Source organism: Varanus komodoensis, unplaced genomic scaffold (genome assembly GCF_004798865.1).
Source record: "Varanus komodoensis strain SLA01 unplaced genomic scaffold, ASM479886v1 scaffold24, whole genome shotgun sequence".
NCBI classification, from domain to species: domain Eukaryota; kingdom Metazoa; phylum Chordata; class Lepidosauria; order Squamata; family Varanidae; genus Varanus; species Varanus komodoensis.
The window spans coordinates 11,727,183-11,748,898 of NW_025335641.1; the positions used below are offsets into that span (position 1 = coordinate 11,727,183).

At 39.0% G+C, this 21,716-nt stretch overlaps 1 protein-coding gene across 4 annotated transcripts in view; it reads right to left on the reverse strand.

Moving 5' to 3' along the window:
• The window catches only part of FNBP1L (formin binding protein 1 like), a 78,402-nt gene that overhangs the window by 52,313 nt on the left and 4,373 nt on the right, over positions 1–21,716 (reverse strand). For all 4 annotated transcript variants that reach the window (XM_044432200.1, XM_044432199.1, XM_044432203.1 and 1 more), the window contains exon 2: positions 3,247–3,362. In XM_044432200.1, the coding sequence (XP_044288135.1) occupies positions 3,247–3,362 (116 nt within the window). The remainder of the gene's footprint in view (positions 1–3,246; positions 3,363–21,716) is intronic.

Consider the following 21,716-nt stretch of genomic DNA (forward strand, 5'->3'; position numbering starts at 1 on the left):
TGGTATAATTTGCAGCATGGTATCTTCTTAGAATAAGATTTCATCTGTACAGTTGCTCAGGAAAACTCTGCCACATCTACATTTGGATAACATTATATGTTATCAATTTCAATGAAAAAAATCCAGACTTGAGAAAAAAGGACCCAGACAGTAAACATTTGTTTCCAATTAAGAATTCAAACCAGATAACTTGCCAAGCTTCTAAATATAGTAATTTAGGTTACTAAATCTTCATTTGGTTGTGCACAATTATACACACACACACACATATATATATATATAGTTTCCAACTGCAGAAAATAAACATTTTAAAGAACATCCTTCAGCTTCCAAATCAAATAAATCCCTTTAGAAATGCTGTTGTATTATATCACAACAGAATTGTGCTTTGTTAGAAACCTGCAAAATAGAAATTAAACTTTCCTTTGGAAAAGCATGTCATTCAGAGGAAAAATCAGCAGATCAATAATTTTAATATCACTATAATTATCTACATGAATATATATGCCATATAGTTCAATGGAGTTGAAATGGAACATGAGTACTAATGTAACACACACAAGTGCATACATGCTTATAACGAGAGCAAGGAGACCTAACAGAGTAGCTAGCTGTAGAGAGGAAGTAAGCAGGCCTTTTAAAGTAACTGGCAACTTTGATAAACAACAGCAAATAACTGGTGCTCTCCCATTAGTATCTATGCTTAGTGTGGAGATTCCAACAAAAACAGTAAGTACATTTGAACAACCTTGTAAATAAGCCATTATTGGTTGCTTACTGAACAACCCACTGTACATCCAACAAATGATCAGGTTCACTGTTGACTTTGTTCTATTTCTCTTTCCCCCAAGTCCCTCAACCACCTCTAACACATATCCCAGTGTCCTTCAGCAGAACCTGTCTTTTTTCTCTCCCAAAAAACTTCAATTGAGGCCTTACTTTTTTTTCAGTGTGTCCAAATCATTCTTAAGTATTGAAAAAGATACTTTTCAGTGTCTTCCACCTTTTCAACACTTCCTTGAGTCTCAAGCTAATCCAGAAAGGGGCCATACTAACCTCCTTACACTTACTGTTGAAGTTACAGTTCTAAAAAATTAATGTCTGGAAAGTAAATGAAGGGGAAATTTGCATTAATTTAAGGGAAGAGAAATAAATGGAGAATGTTTGCAGCAATGGAACAGTTAACACAGGTTGCAAATTTTCTCTCCATGCACCACTCAGCCAATGAATTTGCATACATTTCACGTCTACTTACTTCCCAGTTTAAATTTAAATATGTTTCTGCATTAAAAAAAACTGTCAGGGAACAGAAGTGATTGAAGCAGCAAGAAAAGGAGCCAGAAGAGGGAGGCTGAGTTAATATCTCCACTTTCTGGAGTAGCTGGGGATCAGGAAAGCGTAGAAAAGACAAAGAAGTGTCAGTTCAACACTTCAGACCAGCAAGATTACATTAAGTGCTTAAGTGGTATTGTTCCCCCAACCCCTGCTGTTGGTGGCACTTTTACTGTTTTCCTCCCTTTACCAGTGCTTTTCAATTAACAAACAATTCATCTTTCACAACTGTGTATAAATTTGTCTTTATGTATCTTGCTTTTTCCATCTGTTCTATGTACCACTTAAGGGTTCCCTTTGACAGATGAAACAGATAAGGAAACTGATTAAGCAAAAGTATGCATATCAGCCTTAACAGACCACTTGCAAAAGATGGTAGTAAAGAAACACCATTACACAATTTTCAGGTGACAAACACACATACACACACACAAAACAAAACAAAACCTGGTGGTAAACCAATAATGGTCACTCCTAAGTGCTGCTTAGGCATTGGTAGAAGCATGGTAATTGGGGCAGCCCATGCAAGATCATGAAGAGAAGCAGAAGTTTTACTACTCTTGCTTAGTGTCTTGTTAGCTGATCCTTGCAACCAATGATGAAATTATTCTCCTGGCTTCAGATGACACATACATCAATTGTGGTTGAATAGTCTATAGAACAAGCCACATTTTGTCAGGGTGGCTTTTTCCCTAAAAAAATAAATCAACCTGTTGGGAGCAGTCTAGCTTCAGACAACACAGCAAACCACTGTAATTAGCTAGCCCTTATGGATTGCTGGGTTGTGCAAACCCAGTCAATGGCTGAAATCCTGTTTCCAACTGAGTGCACAGAGCAAAGATGCCGTTGCCCAGCAGAAGCGCTAGTCAAGACTCAGCACTTTCCAAAAATCAAGTTTGGATAGGATTTCTTGGTTTTTTCTCCAGTAGTTTTTGATACGAGAAGTGACAATAAAGAATATTAGAATGAATCTCAATTTTTTTATAATTTTCAGAATGAAAGCTTAGTTTTCATAGTTTTTAAAAATGAATACATAGTCATTGGCTAGCACCAATATGTTAAGCTCAGGGGATGCACAGACATACACACACACTTAAAACAGTGCTAGATCTTGCTTGGCCTTCCTACCTCAAACAATAGCATGACTTAAGCAACTTTTTACAGTATTTATGAAGAAAAAAGGGTAAATGGATCTATTCACATATGATCATTTCCTCGAATAAACAAACACACAATTCAACATCAACATATAGTCTATGAAATTAAAGTGATGTATGCTACATGCTGTACCAGTTCATACATTTTACTACAGAAATTTTGATAACTTCAGAGATATGATAACTGCAGATACTATGTAGGCTTTAAAAGCGCCTCTTTAAGCGACTGTAGCGGGTATATTAAAGGAACTCTGGCTAAGAACGTGCACACATCAGCCAGAGATATAAAAAAATGGGAGCAGATTAATTTTAATTCAGGTTTTTTCAAACATCTTTCCACAAGTGTGGTGTTTCACAAAGAACAAATGGACCGTCACAGTAACAATCCTAAGTAATACACCGAAGAACTACTGTTTTAGAAGCTTATGGATCAAAACAATCCAGCTCTGCTCTGCCTGCTTGGCATGTTACTTGTGGTACAAGCCTCTGATGACATGTTCTGAACTAAGAACTTGCCTCTGCTTGTGCCAAAACACCTAAGTAGGGGGATAAAATTAGGTTAATAGGGGGTTTTTGTCAGAAGCAGTAACCTATTTGGGCAGAAAAACAAAACAACATGTTTGCCATTCCAAAACTGCAGTATTTGTACAGTAGGTTCCACTGAGAACTATAGGAATTATTTTTAATCAAAGAACAATTAAGACTGAATGGTAAGAACATAGTTTTTAAGACTAATAAAATTTTAAATGCAACTTACCTTAGTTGTTTTGCATAATTCTGTTCAATCTCTATCCTTTCTTTAACAAATTTTGCATATTTTTCCAGGAAGTCAATGCCCCACTGTGTGTGCTTGTCTAAGTTATCAAATTGGTCCTATAAAAAGAAAGGGACAAATTCCTGCATTATACCAGAAATAAAATCTGAAAATTCATTTAGAAGCCCCTCTCTCACAAACAACTTTTCTGAGCTATTTCATGATCTTGCCTATATTCCATAAATGAAAAACAAATACAAATCATTGTATAAAAACATATAATCCTACCAAGCACTTCACTGACATAGTACATTTTTTAAAAAGACATAAGAACAGACCTACTAAATCAGACTAATGGTCCATTTAGGCCAGGATTAGGCCTAACAGACATAGGCATCTATGCGCCAGATGCCTACAGGAATTCCATAAGCAGAGCATTATGGCAGCAGCTCTACTGTGTAGCTTCCTACCTCAGAAAAATACTGGTATTCAGACAGAGGTACATTCCATGTTAGCATGGCAATTCCATTTAGCAAAGATGGCTACTTGCTATATCCTATATAATTTGTCCAATGTTGCAAATTTTAAAGATTAAGCATAATACCTTAATAATCACCAAGTGAACAATACTGTCCTGAAGCTACGACTAGAAACAAAAAGGGAAAGGTGCTGAATGCAAGAAATACGCAATGAAGAAACTGTTCTCAAAAGGTTAACAATTTATTCAAACCCCATACATTTCAAACAACTAAATTTCCTCCCTCAGAAGCAATATTGATTTGGCATTGAGAAAGCTAGAGAAATTTAGGCTAAACAGGACAACCAGAAGCACACACAATATCCCCATTGGACCTGAATAGTAAGTTACATGTATGTGCATTATAGCACCTGTTATTTAATTTTTATTTCTTTTCCTAATGATCCCAATATAGAATTTACTTTGTTTCAATGCAAATGCATGCAGTTGATCTATTGAAATATACTGACCAACAGCCCAACATATATTTCCTGGATACTTAGAGACAATCCACCAATGTAATTTCACTCTTAGGAATGAATCAACATACATACTTCACGAGCGATCTTGTTTTGGAAGCCTATTAACAATGATTACCACATGCATACCAACTTCTTTAAGCACAGTCAAGGATCAAGGTGAAGGAGGGTCAGAGTATGGGCACAAATTAGGTTTGTATAGCCTGGATAACCTTCCCTCACTTACAGAGCTTTCTCTCCTGCAAAAATTTTATCACTAATTTGATGACCTCTTGCCAATCATGAATCCATTTCACCTACCTACTCCAAGTGGTTTTCAAATTGTAAGTAAATACAGAATTGAAGAGTTATGCCTTTAAAAAAGTGTTGAACATAAACTTAAGGTGACAACCTTAAGTAAGCAGCAAGAGGCTTCCCAGGCAGCCATACTAAACATTCAGTATTAGCAATTCTCAGTGCTTTTTTTGTCACAGAATGCACTGGAACAGAGTTCTGGCACCTTTTTTCGACAGACTTTCCAAGTTTTAAAAGTAACTTTTGAAAGGTCCACGTGGATTTGAATTGCCCTGTCAAGAGTAGCAGGTCGGCGGCAAAATCATTAAAACGGTGCATGCAGGCTGCTTGTGTGTCGAGTCCGATGCATGTGTACTTCATCCGCGCTGGTTGTGATGGTGCTGCTCAGCTTGTGGCGCTGCTCGGCTTGTGACTGGTCATGTGGTCGCGCGCTGAGTGCTTACTGCGGGCGGTAACCATTATGTTTCGTTACACAACTGACATGTATGGGTGTGTGTACAGTGATTGACTATGTGTGAAAAGTAAACAATTTCATGAGTTCCGACACCTTTTTTCTTACAAAAAAAGCACTGGCAATTCTATTGAACACCATACTTGAAATGAATGCTTCAGAATGAAAGTACTTTGGAATATCTCATGTTTAAATTGCTGCTTCATTGCAACTTTAGCTATTATTCACCAAATGTAGCTGTTTAATATTCTAAGTACATACAGTATCAGGCTGCCATGTAAGCTATTTTGAATTAGATGCAATAAATGGGACAAGTTAACTAATTTAAAGATTACAAGGTAAGACACATAAGAAGCACTGGTAATGGCTGAGGATGATGTGATATGCAACAAAGGGAAGCATAGTTTAGTGATGGTTGTCAGGTTTCTATGGTTACTCTCTCCATCATATCCAACATATATGGCAAGACTGACCTAGCATTACATCTTAATTAATCTCAGCCACATTATTATGATTGCTCAATTTCTTCATTTAAGTAATACTGGTATATGCTTTACCTATATGCATAGGCAAAAGAATAAACTGAAATTTGGCTATAGTTTTGTTGCATCACCATCCATTTCTAGAACCCATGCTGCTCATTGCTGGGTAATACTATTTCAGTAAATCATATATATGTTTTTAATTATCAGTCTACGTGCTAGAGAGCAGGGAAGAGCACATATGTGATGGGGGCACAGAGGAGAAGAACAACAAACTTAATATGCTATATACTGATTAATTCAAAACTTTGCTATTTTCCATTTTGTTCTGTTTTTTCAAACTCCTCTGATAATATATTACTCTTACATCCAGTGAAATTCAAATAAGGAACTGAACCAAGGGCCAAAGACATTAGAAAAGGCTTCCTGCAGTAAGCATAAGAACAATGCCTTTGCTGTCCTAGTTTTGACTTCTCACTCTACTGATTACATACACTGCCAAGAAGGCTAGTATTCTGGAACACCAATCTAGTAGCATTTCAAAATACACAGCTTTAGATTTTTCAGTGTATCACTGTTAATAAATGGGGGTGGTGGAGTGTGTGTGGAAGTAAATAATTCCCTATCACTAGATCACAAAGGCAAACTTGAATAATGAGCTGATCATGCATAACCATGTCACTCTTTTCATCAACTCTAAAAACCAGGTACTGGGGGACAAGAGTGGACGAAGGTGATTGGCTTACTGTGATGCTTGTGCGCTTCCTATATGAATCAATTTGGCCACTGTAAGAAACAGGAAACTAGGAAACTGATCCAGCATGTCTCTCTTGATATGTTCTTAGACTTTACATTAACAGTGTTGGCACATTCAAGTCACCAGACTCACTCGCCAGCAAAGCAGAGATAAATCTACCCTACGCTATTCCTGAGATAACTCTTAAGCTATCACACTTCATTGGCATGATAATTTACCATAGGGATTGACTCTCTATTCTTTGAATTATTACTTCGTTTTACCTCAAAATAGATTCCATGCCTCCCTGTAATCTGAGAGATTAAACTATGCCCTCCCCACACGCACGCGCACACACGAGTGTGTGTGTGTGTGTGTGTGTGTGTGTGTGTGTGTGTTAGGGCTGAGATATTAGAAACAAAAAATGTGTTTTAGAATTCCTGAAGCCAAACATGGCAACAATTATTACTATCAAGCAGAACACAGATGAGAAACCTGTAGCCTTCCAGATGTTGAACTACAATTCCTTTCAGAAGCACCAAAAATGCAACAGGGGAGAATGAGAGCAGTAAGTGCACTAGTATGTTTGTAGTGGGGACAATATCTTCTTCTTAGCAATGCAATCCTCTCAGTTGTAAATGTTTGACTAAATTTTGTCAATGATTAAATCATTCTGCTGGATGGCAGACATGACAACCCATCATGGGTACTAACAACCTTAAAACAAGCTATGGGTACTCAGGGTGGCTTGTCTGTGTAAATTAAGTGGAGAATGCACCAGGTTCCAATGACATGACAACCCACCATGACTGTTCATCATGGTAGATTGTTTCATCCTGCAAACCCAGAGTGGAAGAACATAACATGGCCCTGCCAGATTTAACAGCAGCCTCATATTTTTTTAATATATAGCTCTGTCCTAGTTCATATAAATTAATACTAAACAACTAATAATTTAATAATTTTCCAAAACAATTTTGATTTTACAATCTACTTTTGACTATAACCTCCTTCCCACAATTTATCTAACCACACAATACATTTCATACAATACCAGCTGTCATGACTCAGCTCTATTTTTCTAGATCTAAGACACCAACACTGAAACCTCACTAGACTGTTTGTGTGAGTCTCTCTGTACACCAATTGCTGAAAACATCCAAAAGTCATTAGTGTAAACAGCAGTATTATGCTGTCTTCTCAAAGTTCAGATAGTTATATAAGATCATCTATTCAAGCTGATTCCCTCCAGGTTTGCCTGCTGAGACTTGCACCCTGTAAATATCCAAATATCTATCATGTTAGATAATGTGTAAAACCTTTTTCTTATGGAAAGCAAGCTGAATTCACACTGGTTTTCTTCCAGAATCTGTCAACTGACCCCATGACTCTACTTTGGTTCACAGAATATCTGAACCACATCCTTGTCAGTATTTGCCACTGTTACTAGGAAACAACAGTGCTACCGAAAAACAGGTCAGCTATGCTGAAGACTGGTCCTAAAGTTTAGTAAGGAACAAATGTTCTTTTCAGTGACTTTTCAGTGGGAGGAGGACATCAGATAAGTCACTTAGTGTTTTTACATATTATGTTGTGTATTATGTTCAGTTTTAACATGTAAGATACATAAACTCTTACCAGAACATTGTCTTTCAAAAGGAGTCTTAAATCAGATGATTTAGAGGCCAAAATGACTTCTTATTGTTTCCTTATAGTTATTCTATAGTATCCTGAATGCTATGTTCACCCTACTTAAAATAATGTAAAGGTACAATCCCATCAGGGTATGAGAAACAACAGAGATTTTCATCCTTCTATACAGTATTTCCCACCTGACAGGTCCCTGTGCCTACGAAGTGGATTTCCAATGGATCTCCTCTCCCTACCAACTGACATGCCCCCATCCTTCTTCTTTCCCCAAGTTTGATGGAAGTGGCTTAGACTTGGGAGGGAGGAAATCCACATTCAGATCCCCTCTTTTGCATTGGGAACGCTGTCTGCAGCCAAAGTCATACCATCTGGGCTACCATAGAGTTGGTTCGTAAGTTACATTGCTTGGGGGTAAAATTCTTGGAGTCGGATTCTCCACCACACACATCAAGCTTAAGAATGTAATTTACTTAGAGGTATTATATCACAGGAAAAGTTGCTGCAGTACTACAAATTATTGTGATTATTGTGTTCCACAAGCAACATGTCAAATGATCTATTTAACAACTGCAGGCTCTGCTAATAATTAAATCCCACATTTTAAGTCAGCACATAATGGCAAATCATGAGTTAACTAATGTACAGTTTATCAGACATGAGTTGAGGTGAGAGAGAGAGCTATCTCCAATGTACCCTCACTTCTGCTTTCAGTTTACAGTCAATAAAAGTATATGGTGCTCTTGTAATGTCCAACCTCAGGCATTCTGGGCCGCTTAGTGGTTAAACTCAGAGGTAATGTACAATTTGTTCTTGGGTTAGCCCTGGTTTGTTCAGATGTTAAACAACCCAGAATTAACCCAAGAGCAAATCATAGGTTAACTTTCAGTTGTTTAACTTGTGTCGTTTACTTATGCCTAGTTTTGCAAGGACAACATATGATCAGGGCAATCACAGAATGTAAAATGAAGACATTCATGGAGACAGGCCACTTGCTTTCTCTGGACAAATTTGCTGCTATATGCAAAATGGCCCTTATGTAACAATTGAGATTAATTTGATTATTTTGATTAATGGTGCCTTGGGTTTATTTCCTAAGGTATTTGATCTTTAGCTATCTAAAGCTATTTAGCAGAGTAAGAAATGGGACCTTGATTATATGACCCCTCCATGTTGGGGCAGGGAGTTAACATTCCAGTAAAACATCTTCTATTTGACCTACATTTTTTTCCCACAGACAGAAAAAGTAAGGCTCACTCTTAATCTCACCTCTGGGCAAAATCCTGAGGGTCAACTTCTAAACAGGCCATTAACCAACAATAGGGTAAAACCAAAAGCCATAATTATCTTTTGTTATTACGCAACAAATTTATACCAGATGTATACAGGCTAATCATTCTATTAGTTGCATCACAGAGTAGAAGAAAACATCCTCTGAACCGTCTACAGGAATGAAAATATAAAAGCAGACTTTAGACCCTGTCATTTCAGTTTCAAGTTTTGCCTAAGATAAGTAGTAGTAAACATGTACAAAGAAAAATACAGTGAATCTGGATGAATACAGATTTTGGGTATTTGAATAGCCTCCAATATTAAAAAAAACAAATGAAAGTTTGCAATAGATTACAAAAATATTGATTTACATTTTGATAAAAAGTGTATGAACTACAGATGAATAAAATATTCTAAGTCTTATCCATTTGCACTAATGCAAGGGACCTGAAGGTGAAAATGTATCTTTGAATGTAAGCCAGACATTGAGTCAATACCTGGTCCAATACATTAAAAATGAAACTAGCACACTTGCAGAACTGCACTTCATCCCACACCCTCATAAACACCACAGTAATCCCAGGGATCCGCTTCTCCTTTTGTACTACTAGTAGCAAAGAAACATATATAAGCTCACAGAACTAAAATTTACCAATATACATTTTATGAAACAGTAAATTTTATAATAATTTGAAGACATCTATAAACTTTGAAAAATGCACTTCATAATAATTTGAAGACACTATAATTCATATACATTTATATGACATACATAATTCTAATGAATATACATCATATCAATCATAGCAGTCAATTAAAAAGCAAGTGAATAATTCCTTCAATACATATACATTACATCAATCATCTTGGTTAATGAAGTCCCAGCAATTTAATGCATATAATTGATAGTACCTTACATGCCTTCAAATTATTATAAAATTTATTCTTCCCATGTAATATATACTGGTAAAATGCAGTTTGGTAAGGTTCCTTGTACATTCTATGTTTCTCTTGAATTCAAATTCAGGATCCTGTGTTTTTTGTTTTGCTGGAAGCACAAGCAAAAAATTGTTCCCACTAGAATACTGGTGTCACATCTAATAGCCAACAATCTTTCTGTCACTGTTATTTTCTGTCACAAAATATCAGTGAGATAAAAGACAATCTGAAGGATAGGGTGCAGACAGTAAATATGGAATGTAATTTTGAGAGGGTAAGAAGAAAAGAGGCAATATATTCCTCCTTTCATAGCCAATTCTAGGATTACAGTTATGGCGTATCTGTGAACAACGTACCCTCCGTGCTCCCTAATCCAAGATGACTTGGGTGAGGACAGAGAATGATTACTGCTATGTGTAGCTTCTAATCTTCTCTTCCCTAACTCCATTCCTTGGTTGTGGAAGGTAGGAGATACAGAAAAGTTTCTAAATTAGAATTCTAAGAGGCCACGCCTGGAGTGGGACAGTCTGCTAAAGCAATGCTAACCATCTCAGCTGATCTGCCTACAGAAATGACACTGAGATGCCACACCTGAGCTTCCCCAAACATGCTCCTGTCTACGCTCACCACGTTAGAGATGAATCATGGAAAGGGCGACAGTTTTTGCACACACCTAACTCCAACACCCTCCATCTCACCCATGCATATTCACAGGCCTTTAACTAGTATTGCTATAATTAGCAGTAGCTGATATTTTAACAAACCCTCCTCTCCTTTGCTACATTTGTACACTTACAGTATTTGTAGCATTTCTACTTTTTAACTATGCTTCTGAAATACCTTATAGACTTCCTTTTCTGCAGAAGTTGGGCGAAACTAGTCAGCAGACTAGACAAAAAAGTGAGAAGTTCGGGGCAGCCTTTGTTCAACCATACAAACTTTCAAAGTGAACAAGCTCAGCAAACAAAAACTAAAGACAGAAAAAGCCAGAAAGGGCTTGGTTCTTCCCTGCTTCAATGTATTGCATGTTGTCATGTGTAGGAGTGCCTGCCTCCTGGACAAAGCTACTGATGTGTGTTCAGTGCAGTGTGTTCCTGGCTCTCAGGGAGTAAGACCCATACTACACAGCTCATTCACAGGATGAGCCACTGTGTCATGCAAATATGACCACGGTCTACTTCTCCCACATCCAACTGAAGTGCTGAATATACAAGTATTCACTCATACCCAGACGAATGTTTTCAATGTCATGCTTAGGTTGATCTACTGTAGCATTTCCCACTTTGTCAATGTGTAATGTTCAAAATCCTTTCCCAGCCCACAGTGGGAATTCTCAGCTATCTGTTTGGCAACGTTTCCTAGTATTGTTTTGGGAATTGCCTGCAAGTTTGAGAAAAACTAGTTCAAGGTGGTGGTAGTTGAATCCATGTTGTACAAATTTGTACTGATCATGTTATTTCGAACAGCGGATGTGTTTCTTGCTGTGGAGCTAAGTCAGCAGACATAATGTTGCGATCATAAGTTCTATTTAATATTTAATCAACAGCTGTGATATTAGCTATGCTACCATCAATTATTCCCACCAACTACTAGAGCCTAAATTGCTTACTTTTAACTTACCTGTACAAATGATTAAAATAACCTTATTTTGTCAATAGAAGAACACAAACAAACAGTGTTTTAGTAAAGTATTATATTAAACAGCACAATATAAAGCTCTGCAGGAGCTCAGGCACAAACAGAGCTACATACAGAGACAGGTGCTGCCCATTCTTATTTGCTTGGCAAATACACTGAACAAGCACAAGGAGCCTTTTCTCGCAAGTCAAAAGCATTTACCTGGCTCATAGAAGAGACTGGGAAGGTCCCAAGGCATGGACTCACTGAAGCCAAAGTGTCCATATTATAGTATGACATATAGGAACCACTGGCTGTGGTTCAAATGTGCACATTAATGAGAAGACATGAAAAAAAAATATGTAAGCTGTGGCAGCTGGAGAGTTGTGGCATATCTTTAGATCAACAAGTTTGACATATTTCCATGCACAAGATTAACTTTATGGGGAAATCCAGATTTAAAATTGGCAAGGAAACATTTATTTGGCAGAGATGGACAGGATGATCTTTACGTCAGCTTGCTGGTCATGACAATAATTTTCTGCTTTATGTGCTAAATATGAGTTATCAGCTATAGTTGCATGGAAATATATGCAAATGAAATAGAATCCAGGTTTGGTCCTGTTGCATTTATAGCTTCAGAGCTGCCTGTGTTACTGAAAGTATTGATTGAGGCTAAACAATTTATGTCTATAAATATGTATTATCAGTGAATAAATATGTTACACCGGGTCTTAACCAAGAATACAATAACTAACTGAAGAACCCCATCTTGTCCAATCAGTGGAAAGATTATCATCTAATTCTACACCTAATTTTGCAAAAATTGATGTTTCGCATATACTGAATATCACAAAGTCTGTTTAATAAGGACTTAATTAAATCAGTCACTTGGTGCAAGTACAATGGTGTTAATGCTTCTCTTCTTCACATGTTTTGACAATGCCCAATGACAGCTTTCTTCTGGGCAGACATAATAATTTGGATAAATCTTGAGATGGAAAGTTATTTTATGCAATGATGCACATGTTCTTTTGAATTACCCACCCATCTCTTGGAAGAAATAATATTATAATATAATAATTAGGTTATAGCTGTTTTATATTTTATTTAAAAATTGCAATGTTTTTATTATGTTTCCTCCTTTCTTTTTTAATGGTATGGTTTGTTGTGGGGGGTGTCTGTATTGCACAATAAAAAGTTAATGAAAAACATTGAAAAGGAAGACTGCATCATGGCTCATCTCAATGCAGTCACAAGGGTCCAACTGCTGTAATGCACAGAAAAGAAGAAGGGATGACAGCAAAAGGAGATGTACCAAAGGGGAAAGAAAATGCAATAGAATCCGCTCAAGTTTAAGTGCTATCCTGACTCTTCTCTGTTCATATAACCTTTACAAACACTCCCCTAAGTCCCCAGTTACTCCACAAGGAAGATATATTAACTCCTGCCTGCTCCTTTTTGTTGTCCTTAATACTGCAGTCACTGTGGTTCACTAAGGGTTCTTTAAAAATACAGACCTATAAGCAAATTAAATAGCTAAGCAAACAGAGGGATTTAAAAAGCGGGGGGGGGGGGAACCTAAGAAATGTGAACTAAATGAAGAGTAAATGTATAAATCTCCAATAACTGCTGCATTACTTTTCACCTGAAACCTTTGCAATTAGTATCTGGTAATTGTGTGCAAATTGGTCTATATGTAGTTTTGCCTGGTCAGTCTATTACCTCCTCCACTGTTCCCCTTGACTGCTGAAATGAACAAGAAAATTATTATAGCAACAACAACTGTGAACACATTTGCACAATTACCCACAGCCTTTTTTAAAAAAGAATGCTAAACCAGTGACGGCTGCTTCCAAGTGCTGCTTGGGCATCAGGGGAAGGGCTGTCACTGATAGAGGCAAGTGTTTTTGCTGCCAAGCTGATCCCCACAACTCATGATGAAATTGCAATCCTGCATTTGGAAAACACAACAACCACTAATGGATCAAACAATCCCTAGAACAAACTATGGGTTGCTAGCCTGGCTTGTTGCCAAAAAATGAGCCACCCTACAGGAGGTGGTCCTGGTTCAGACAACATGTCAGCATATCATAGCTAGTTACTTGCTATGAATTGTCATATTGTGTGACCTCAGTCATTTTCACATATTTCAATTCATCACTTAATGATCAGCACTAATCCACATACATGGCACTGATAGTATTCTATCAAATAAGCCATAACTGTGGCAAACTGAGAAGCTCACTCTATTACATTGCCTAACAGAAAGTCAGAGGCTACATCATGGCTGGCTAGGGAGATCACATCAAAAACTGACTTCCTGAATAAAGACAAGAGAGCTGCCATTTTAACCTCTCCTGAATTTTGCCTTCGCTAAAGAAAATAGGTACATCACAGGCTTGGCCCTTAAATAGGTACAAAAGAACTGCTTTTGGAATTGTGTGGTTTTGTGGAGTGAAACCTCAACTGTAGACTTAATTACTCTTTTCCCTCTAAAATTACAGGTGCTAGCAAGACTTCCCACAGACTTTGCTTTGGGAAGACCACATTCACATCTACAGGGATAGGAATTAACATAATATCCTCACATTAACCTATTTCACTGGAACTATTCCATAGTGCTGATTTGGAGCTGCATTTTTCAATCTTCCTTGTGCATATAGTCCCCATCTTTCTCCTAAAAATGTCTATTCCCCTCCACCCCCACAACAGTAGTATAAACTTGCAGAGTTATGGAATGTATCTGTGTATATGCACTGTTATATGCAAACTGTATGCAAAGCCTTCTCCTGGGACTCCTCTGGATTCTCCATGCAGACCCCTTACCCAAAGCACAGGTGTGTTCAGGAGGCAGTACTGTGTTGCCTAGTTTTGCAAGGATAAAAGTATGTGCAATAGGTTTAACAAAGAAGGAATACGCTGGTTTGTTTTAGATTCAGAAACATGATGGGGTTATTCTCCCAGTCTTCATACTCTGATTGGCACCTTCTGTGCATGGTAATGCATCAATGTGCAACACTGTAATGGGGTGGGGGGAGAAAAGAGAGTTTCTCTTGAAGTGGAGCATCCAAGAATATTTGTTGTATACCAGCCTGCTAAAGGATTTAAATAGTCCCACCCAGTTCAGCAAACATTTGATAAGCAGAAGTGTTTAAGAACAAATACTGTGAATCAAAAGTCAAATCAGTTTATAGAAATGGATAGTATTTTCATGTTCTAAGATTTGACACAGTGAAGAACTCTAACTTACATTTAATTAAAATGTGATAATACACAGCTTTATTTCTTCTTGCATGAAGCAAAAGCAAACCAACAAAAAACACATGTTTTAGGGGTATGAAAGATTTGTTCATGTGAAATATGAGTAATGGACTTTAGTTTGCCAGGCTATTTTTTTTTTTTTAAACAAGCACAAATTTTGGGATTAGAAATGTAAGGAATCATCTTTCAACTGTTGGTGCACAACTGTCATTTCACCAGGGATCATGCAGAAATAGATGCTGAAAAGTCACATTCATTTCACACCAAACTACAGCTACATAGATCAGCCAAAGTTTTTATGTGCTGGAGAAGCAACTGTATTTGGCAACACAATTCAGTAGTGAGGTCAAACATTTAATAAAATTGTTTCCCCTATTTCCACCTGTTTTCCTCTTGTTACACATCTGCAAGAACTAGTAATTACCAAAAAAGGATATACATGCAAACTTTCTGCCAAGATGCCACTGAACTGTGATGAAGCATGATGCATAGCAATGAATTCATTAATAGCATGTCATGCTAAAAACTGAAGGATTTATGAACTGGGAGTTTCCCCTTCAAAGAAAGTTAGCCTAGCTAATAAAGTTCCCCTCAAAGTAAGTGTGCCAAAATATTTGTTTGTGTATTTATTTGATTTAAGGGATTTATACTGCAATTTCCAATATGTTCTCAGGACTGCTATTCTCTGCCAGTGAAGGAGGCCAGCTAGCTTTTCAGAAGAACCCACATTTGAGAGGTGGTGTTTCCCTGGAAGTCCTTAGTTGATACTTCCAATGCTTTGGCTCAAGATGGTTCTCTTGCTGCTGTTGCAGAGAAAACCTGAGAAACAGGTGACCTGTTGAATAGCAGAGAACTCTGCCTGCCTAACCCATTGTCTTGAAGGAGGCCAATTCCCAAGAGTGGACCTAGCTGACCTCCTTCACTCACAGAAAACAGAAATTCATCAGTTCGCAAAGGATTTCTATTTCTCCCAAAGTGCAGGATACCATCTAGCTTGGAGATAGGAAAAAGCAATGCATCCCCAGGTGGGCCAACAGAATCCTCTGGCTGGCCCCCTGCTAAGGCAAAAGTATATTCTGCAGAATGCACCTACCAACATGCCCTCTACAGAGGCCAGTTGGTCTATTTTATATTGGTTGGTAAATGTATGAACTTCCTGGCAAATAGATGGGGAAGAAATGGAGGTAGTGACAGATTTTATTTTCCTGGGCTCCAAGATCACCGCAGATGGGGACTGCAGCCAAGAAATTAAAAGATGCTTGCTCCTGGGGAGGAGAGCTATGGCAAATCTAGGCAGCATACTAAAAAACAGAGACATCACCCTGCCAACAAAAGTGTGTATAGTCAAGGCTATGGTTTTCCCAGTTGCAATGTATGGCTGTGAAAGCTGGACCATAAGGAAGGCTGAGCGCCAAAGGATTGAGGCCTTTGAGTTGTGGTGCTGGAGGAGACTCCTGCGAGTCCCTTGGACCGCAAGGCAATCAAACCAGTCAGTCCTGGAGGAGATCAACCCTGACTGCTCTTCAGAAGGTCAGATCCTGAAGATGAAACTCAAATACTTTGGCCACCTAATGAGAAGGAAGGACTCCCTGGAGAAGAGTCTAATGCTGGGAACAATAGATGGCAAAAGAAGAAGGGGACGGCAGAGAATGAGGTGATTAGATGGAGTCACTGAAGCAGTTGGTGTGAGCTTAAGTGGACTCTGGGGGTGGTGGAGGACAGGAAGGCCTGGAGGAATGTTGTCCATGGAGTCACGATGGGTGGACCCGACTTCGCGACTAACAACAACAAAATGTATGAACAGAGCACCAGATGGCTGCCCTACAAATTTAATCCAAGGAAGCCCTTCACAGAAGACTGAGATGGCCATGCCCCTAACAGAATGCACCAGGATGTCTTAGGGAGGTATAAGCTAGGGTGATGTATCTGAGCAGTCTGACCAGACAACTTCTTTCCTGGACAGAAAACCCTGAATAAACAAATATGGTGCTATGTTGTCTAAGTGGCCTGGTCCTATGGAGACAGATCTTTTGCATGTCTAGTGTCATGCATTTGTGGAAAAATATACTAGATGCCATCACAGCAGAAAGCACTCAGTTGACAGACCAACAAGGAGGAATTCAAGAATGTCTGACACTCTAGGGTCTCTACCCAATGTTTGGGCCAATTCCAGAAAAGTCCACCAGGTACGGACATAGGGTAAACTGGTAGGATCATTCTTTGAAACCAGGAGAGTTGAGACCACCTCAGCAGAGTATCCCCACCTGTTTAGTAACCACCGCCCCCCCGCTCGGCATTCAGCCTCCAGGAAATTAGTTTCAGTAAACTCAGGTCTTGGTGCCCGATGGGCCCCTGAGTGAGGTCCTGGCAGGCTGGAAGAGTGACTAGATTGGGTTTAGCAGGTCAGTGTACCACAGTCTTGACCAGTTTGGGTGCATTAATCTCTTATCCTTCCAAGCACCTTCAGAATGAAAGGAAAGGGAAAGAAAGCGGGGGTGGGGGGCTTCTGCTGGTCAAGGCATCCAAGAATTCAGCTTCCTTTTTCTGGTAGCAGATGACAAACCTGGAAGGCTTCACATTCTGTGGACAGGTGAAGAGGTCAAGGCAGGGGAGTCTCAACTGTTGAGTCAATGCCTTGAAAACCTCTGGATGTAGAGACAACTCACCTGTCTCCAGCAGGGAGGTACTGCTAAGCCAATCAGCTTGGACATTTAGAACTGAGATTCTCAGCCCTGATGGACCACAGATGCTTCTGAGTCCAGTGGAACAGCTTCATAGCCTCCTCCTGGAGCGTATGAGCTACTGGTTGTTTGTTTACATATACCCTGGCCACACTGCTATCCATCATGACCAGAATGATCCAGTCCTTCACAATGTGGGAGAAGTGGCTGAGAGCCAGCTGGGTCACCCTCAGCTCCGCAGGTCTATGGACAGCTGAAATTCTTCCTTGGACCAGTGCCTTTGGGTGTGTGTATCCTGAAAAACAGCTCCCCAGCTAGAAAAACAGGTATCCTTCATTAAGGGAATGTGGCTCAGGTCTACGATAGGAATGTCCTCTGCCAGGTTGCAACCACCAACATAAGGAGAAAGACATCTCCACTGTAAGGTGACTGTTGAACTGAGGTTCAAGCATCATCTCTATCTAGAATTGTGAATGGATGGTCCAGAAGGGCCTGTAATAGAACCTTGCCAACTGGACAGAGTTTTAACAGGAGACCATCATATGCCTGAGTTTTGCCAGATTCCTGAGATATGCCATCTCCTTTGAGCAGATGTGGGAAGCCAGGTGACTCATGGCATTTTGCCAGGCGAGAATCACATTGTTCCTGAGAGTGCCTAGGGTTACCCCCAGTTGAAAGAACGACTAGGTGAATGATTTTATCATTTATCAGGAAGCCCAAGTCTCACAAAGCTGAGAGAGCAGAACTGATGACCTGGAGGCTGCAAGCCTGCACTAGGGAATATATTAGGATGTTATCAGGTAAGAATGGCTCTGACCTCACCTGCTTCATAGGAGAGTCACTGGGGTTAGTAGCAAAGACTCACAGAGAAGTGGCCAAGCCAAATGGGAGAACCCTGAACTCGTACTATTTCCTTCCATAGCTGAAGTGAAGGAATATGCTGTGGGCCAGGCAGATGAGTGTATGTAGGCAGGGTTCTGTCAAGTCCACCAAAGCTAGGAAATCTCCTTCCCTGAATGATTCCTTTATGGGCCTAAGAGTTTCTATTCTCAACTTCTGTTTCCTGAAAAGTGATGCAACCTTTACAGGTCCAGGATAGGGCAGAGACCATGAAGAAGACTGAGAAGATGCTCCTTCCCTGCTCCCTCTGTGGGACCTTTTCTATGGCCCAGATCTGAAGCAGGTGGTGGATAGGTACAAGTGGTGGTAAGTCCTATGCACACACCTGTGTAGCAGCTAGCAAAATAATTTGGTTCAGCCCTTGGTGTACAGCCTGTGCAGAAGAGATGTGCGGGCCTGTGGGCTAGCCATTCTCTTAGAGGTGGCAGTGACACCTATAGCATCATGAAGAGTTGTGTGCAGGCAGTTCCTCAATGGCCAGCAGCTGGACAAGGTCTTCCCCTTGCTGTCAAGATTTTGCCCCAGCTTCATGTGGGGGCTAGTCTTCAGCTAAACACTTCCCTGCACTCCTCCTTCCCCTCCTCTTGTTGCTTTTGTGCAGAATAAAAAAATCAAAAAATTCTGCCTCCCACTACAAGGCAGGAAGAAATAACCAGAGATTTCCAGGGAGACCCTTTCTTCTCTAGGAAGTTCAGTCAAGTCTGCCTTCCTGGCCCCAGAGGTGGAGCCTTCCCTAAAGCTAGCTGACCACCTGCACTTGTGGCAAAATTGAGAACACAATATTGCTTATCTTCACCTACCAACAAAACTTTTCTGCTATTTATGTTGCATTCATAGCTCCCTTTCCTCCAAGGAGCTTAAGGTGGTATATATCGTTCTCTCACCTCATTTTAGCCTCACAACAGCCTTATGGAGAAAATTTTAACTAATGGAGGAAAAAATCTCAAGACCAATGATTCATTTTCTTTGCAAGTAAGACCAAGTGTCAGATGTCCATGAACCAATGCTGGAAATATATTGACTAACACTGCTAAGGAAAGCTAAATCTAGTTGGAAGAGGAATTGGCATAGTAAGGCCATTTAATTTTCATGCCTTAACAAACCTTACAATTCTAGAGCATTGCAGCTTTACAGTTAGCCTCTTGCCAACTTATCTGGAGGGAATAACAGTTCCTGAAAGGCAAGTAACTTGCCTAACCTGTCACTCAAGGTACCCTACAATGCATACAGGCAGGAAGTCTGGTAACATTTCATGGGTTTTTGTATCTGGAAGGAGACAGTTCCAGTAGAGAATCTGAAGAAACACTTTTATCTGAGAATTGGTTAAAAATGAAAGCATCTTCATGAAATAAATAGACAGGATTTTCCACTAGAAAGATTATAAACAGAAGAGTGCTAAAGAAACTGCATCACACCCAGAATCAGAAAATTCTGCAATACTTGGCTGAAAAATCTGTCTGCCAGAAATACATTCCATGACAGGAATACATCCTATTCTGAGTGTGAGAGACAACTTCCAAGACAACGAAATAGAATAATAATGGCTGATTTTTTTCTTTTTCAAATACACTGTGAGAAAAAAATGGTGAACTAGATGAGCACTCAGCTCTTTTAAATTGAGCTCTGAGACATACACGTCAAGAATGGATTGCTTTAGTTTCTCCAGCTCAATCACAGCACACACAAAGGGACCTGGTAGTCAGAAGCAACAAATTTCTCCATGGAGATGCAGAATACACAGGCATGGTAACATTAACATGACTAGTTGTTTCAGACAAACAGCTACCTATTGGATGCAGCTACCACAAAGCAAGATTATAGGTAGCAGGAAGTCTTCTGAAACATACCTAAATATTTGAAGAGGACAGTTAGCTGCCAAGTAGAGGCGACCAACAAATGCTTACATATTTCAATGGTTCCACTTAGAGGTTGTTAACACATATAATCAGCTTGCCATGTGAAATAGCACCCATTTCATTTCAGCCTGCACCAACAGGAAGGGAATCCAGGCAATGGGATCAATATACAGAACAAACAGTGATCACAAAAGGATGCCGCACATACAGTTCTAGGCACTGGGCAGGAACTTCCTTGTTAGGGAAGTGGAAAACTAGATTCAGGGGCCAGGGCAGACAGACACCTGCATTTGTGCATGGAAGTAGCCTACTATGCCACATATGTATGCATGAATCAGGGCGGAAAAAAAAATACAACCAATGAGCAAAAGGGTTTGAAATTGTGCTTCATTCGAGCTTACTATAGCTTAATTTGCAATGTAAGTGTAAAATTATATGAGTTTTGCCAGAACAAACATCACTTAAGTTGAAAATCACTTTAAGGGAAATTATTCAAAGAACCTCTGTTCTTTAATCATATACTCTACTAAGAGTATTCCCCTGAAAAGTTTGTCTCACACACGTTAGAAGTTTTGAATCATTTTTGTCTGGATTGTCCTCTTGCTCCAGTAATTTGTTCTATTAGTGTTACCCTCCTACATTGGGTTTACCACTGTGATAGTAACACTAGGGTTGTGGGGTTGGAGTTTGAAAGTATCTTGGTAATTTCAAGATTTTGGACATGCAAACCTTGACCACATAAAAATGAAATGCTTTTTATGTGGCAAACAAAAAGTAAAACTGCATTTTCTTCCTCAGATAAAATAGGCATTTGTATCAATAAAATAAAATAGTCAGATTACTTTATGAAGTAGATCTTTGAATCACACTCAACTAAATAGTACTCAGTATAACAATATTAGCTTAAGAACAGACACTGAATGTCCTGGTTTTGATTTAACAACAACCAAGTTGAGTATGGGTTGTCACTGGATCGACTATAATTGAATCATGGGTTGTCATCACATATGAACTCTACACTATTGTTTAACCACGGATTGTTAACCATGAACAATCTGGAGTTTACAACCAAACCATGGATTTTCTTTCTAGTACACAACTGGTTTATTAATTTGCATATATCTAGGCAATATATTACATTAGCATATTACTTCCCTTTTTTATTTTACACAAGCACTTCAGTGTTATTAGGCCACACACACTTAAGCCAATGACACATCCGCACATATAATTGTCTTCAGGGCTAAAGATTTAAATTCTACCTTGGTCTAAATTAGACTAATGAAGAAAGTGGATAGGATGTTAGAGAATTAGAGAAATATTTTTTAGTTTCAATTA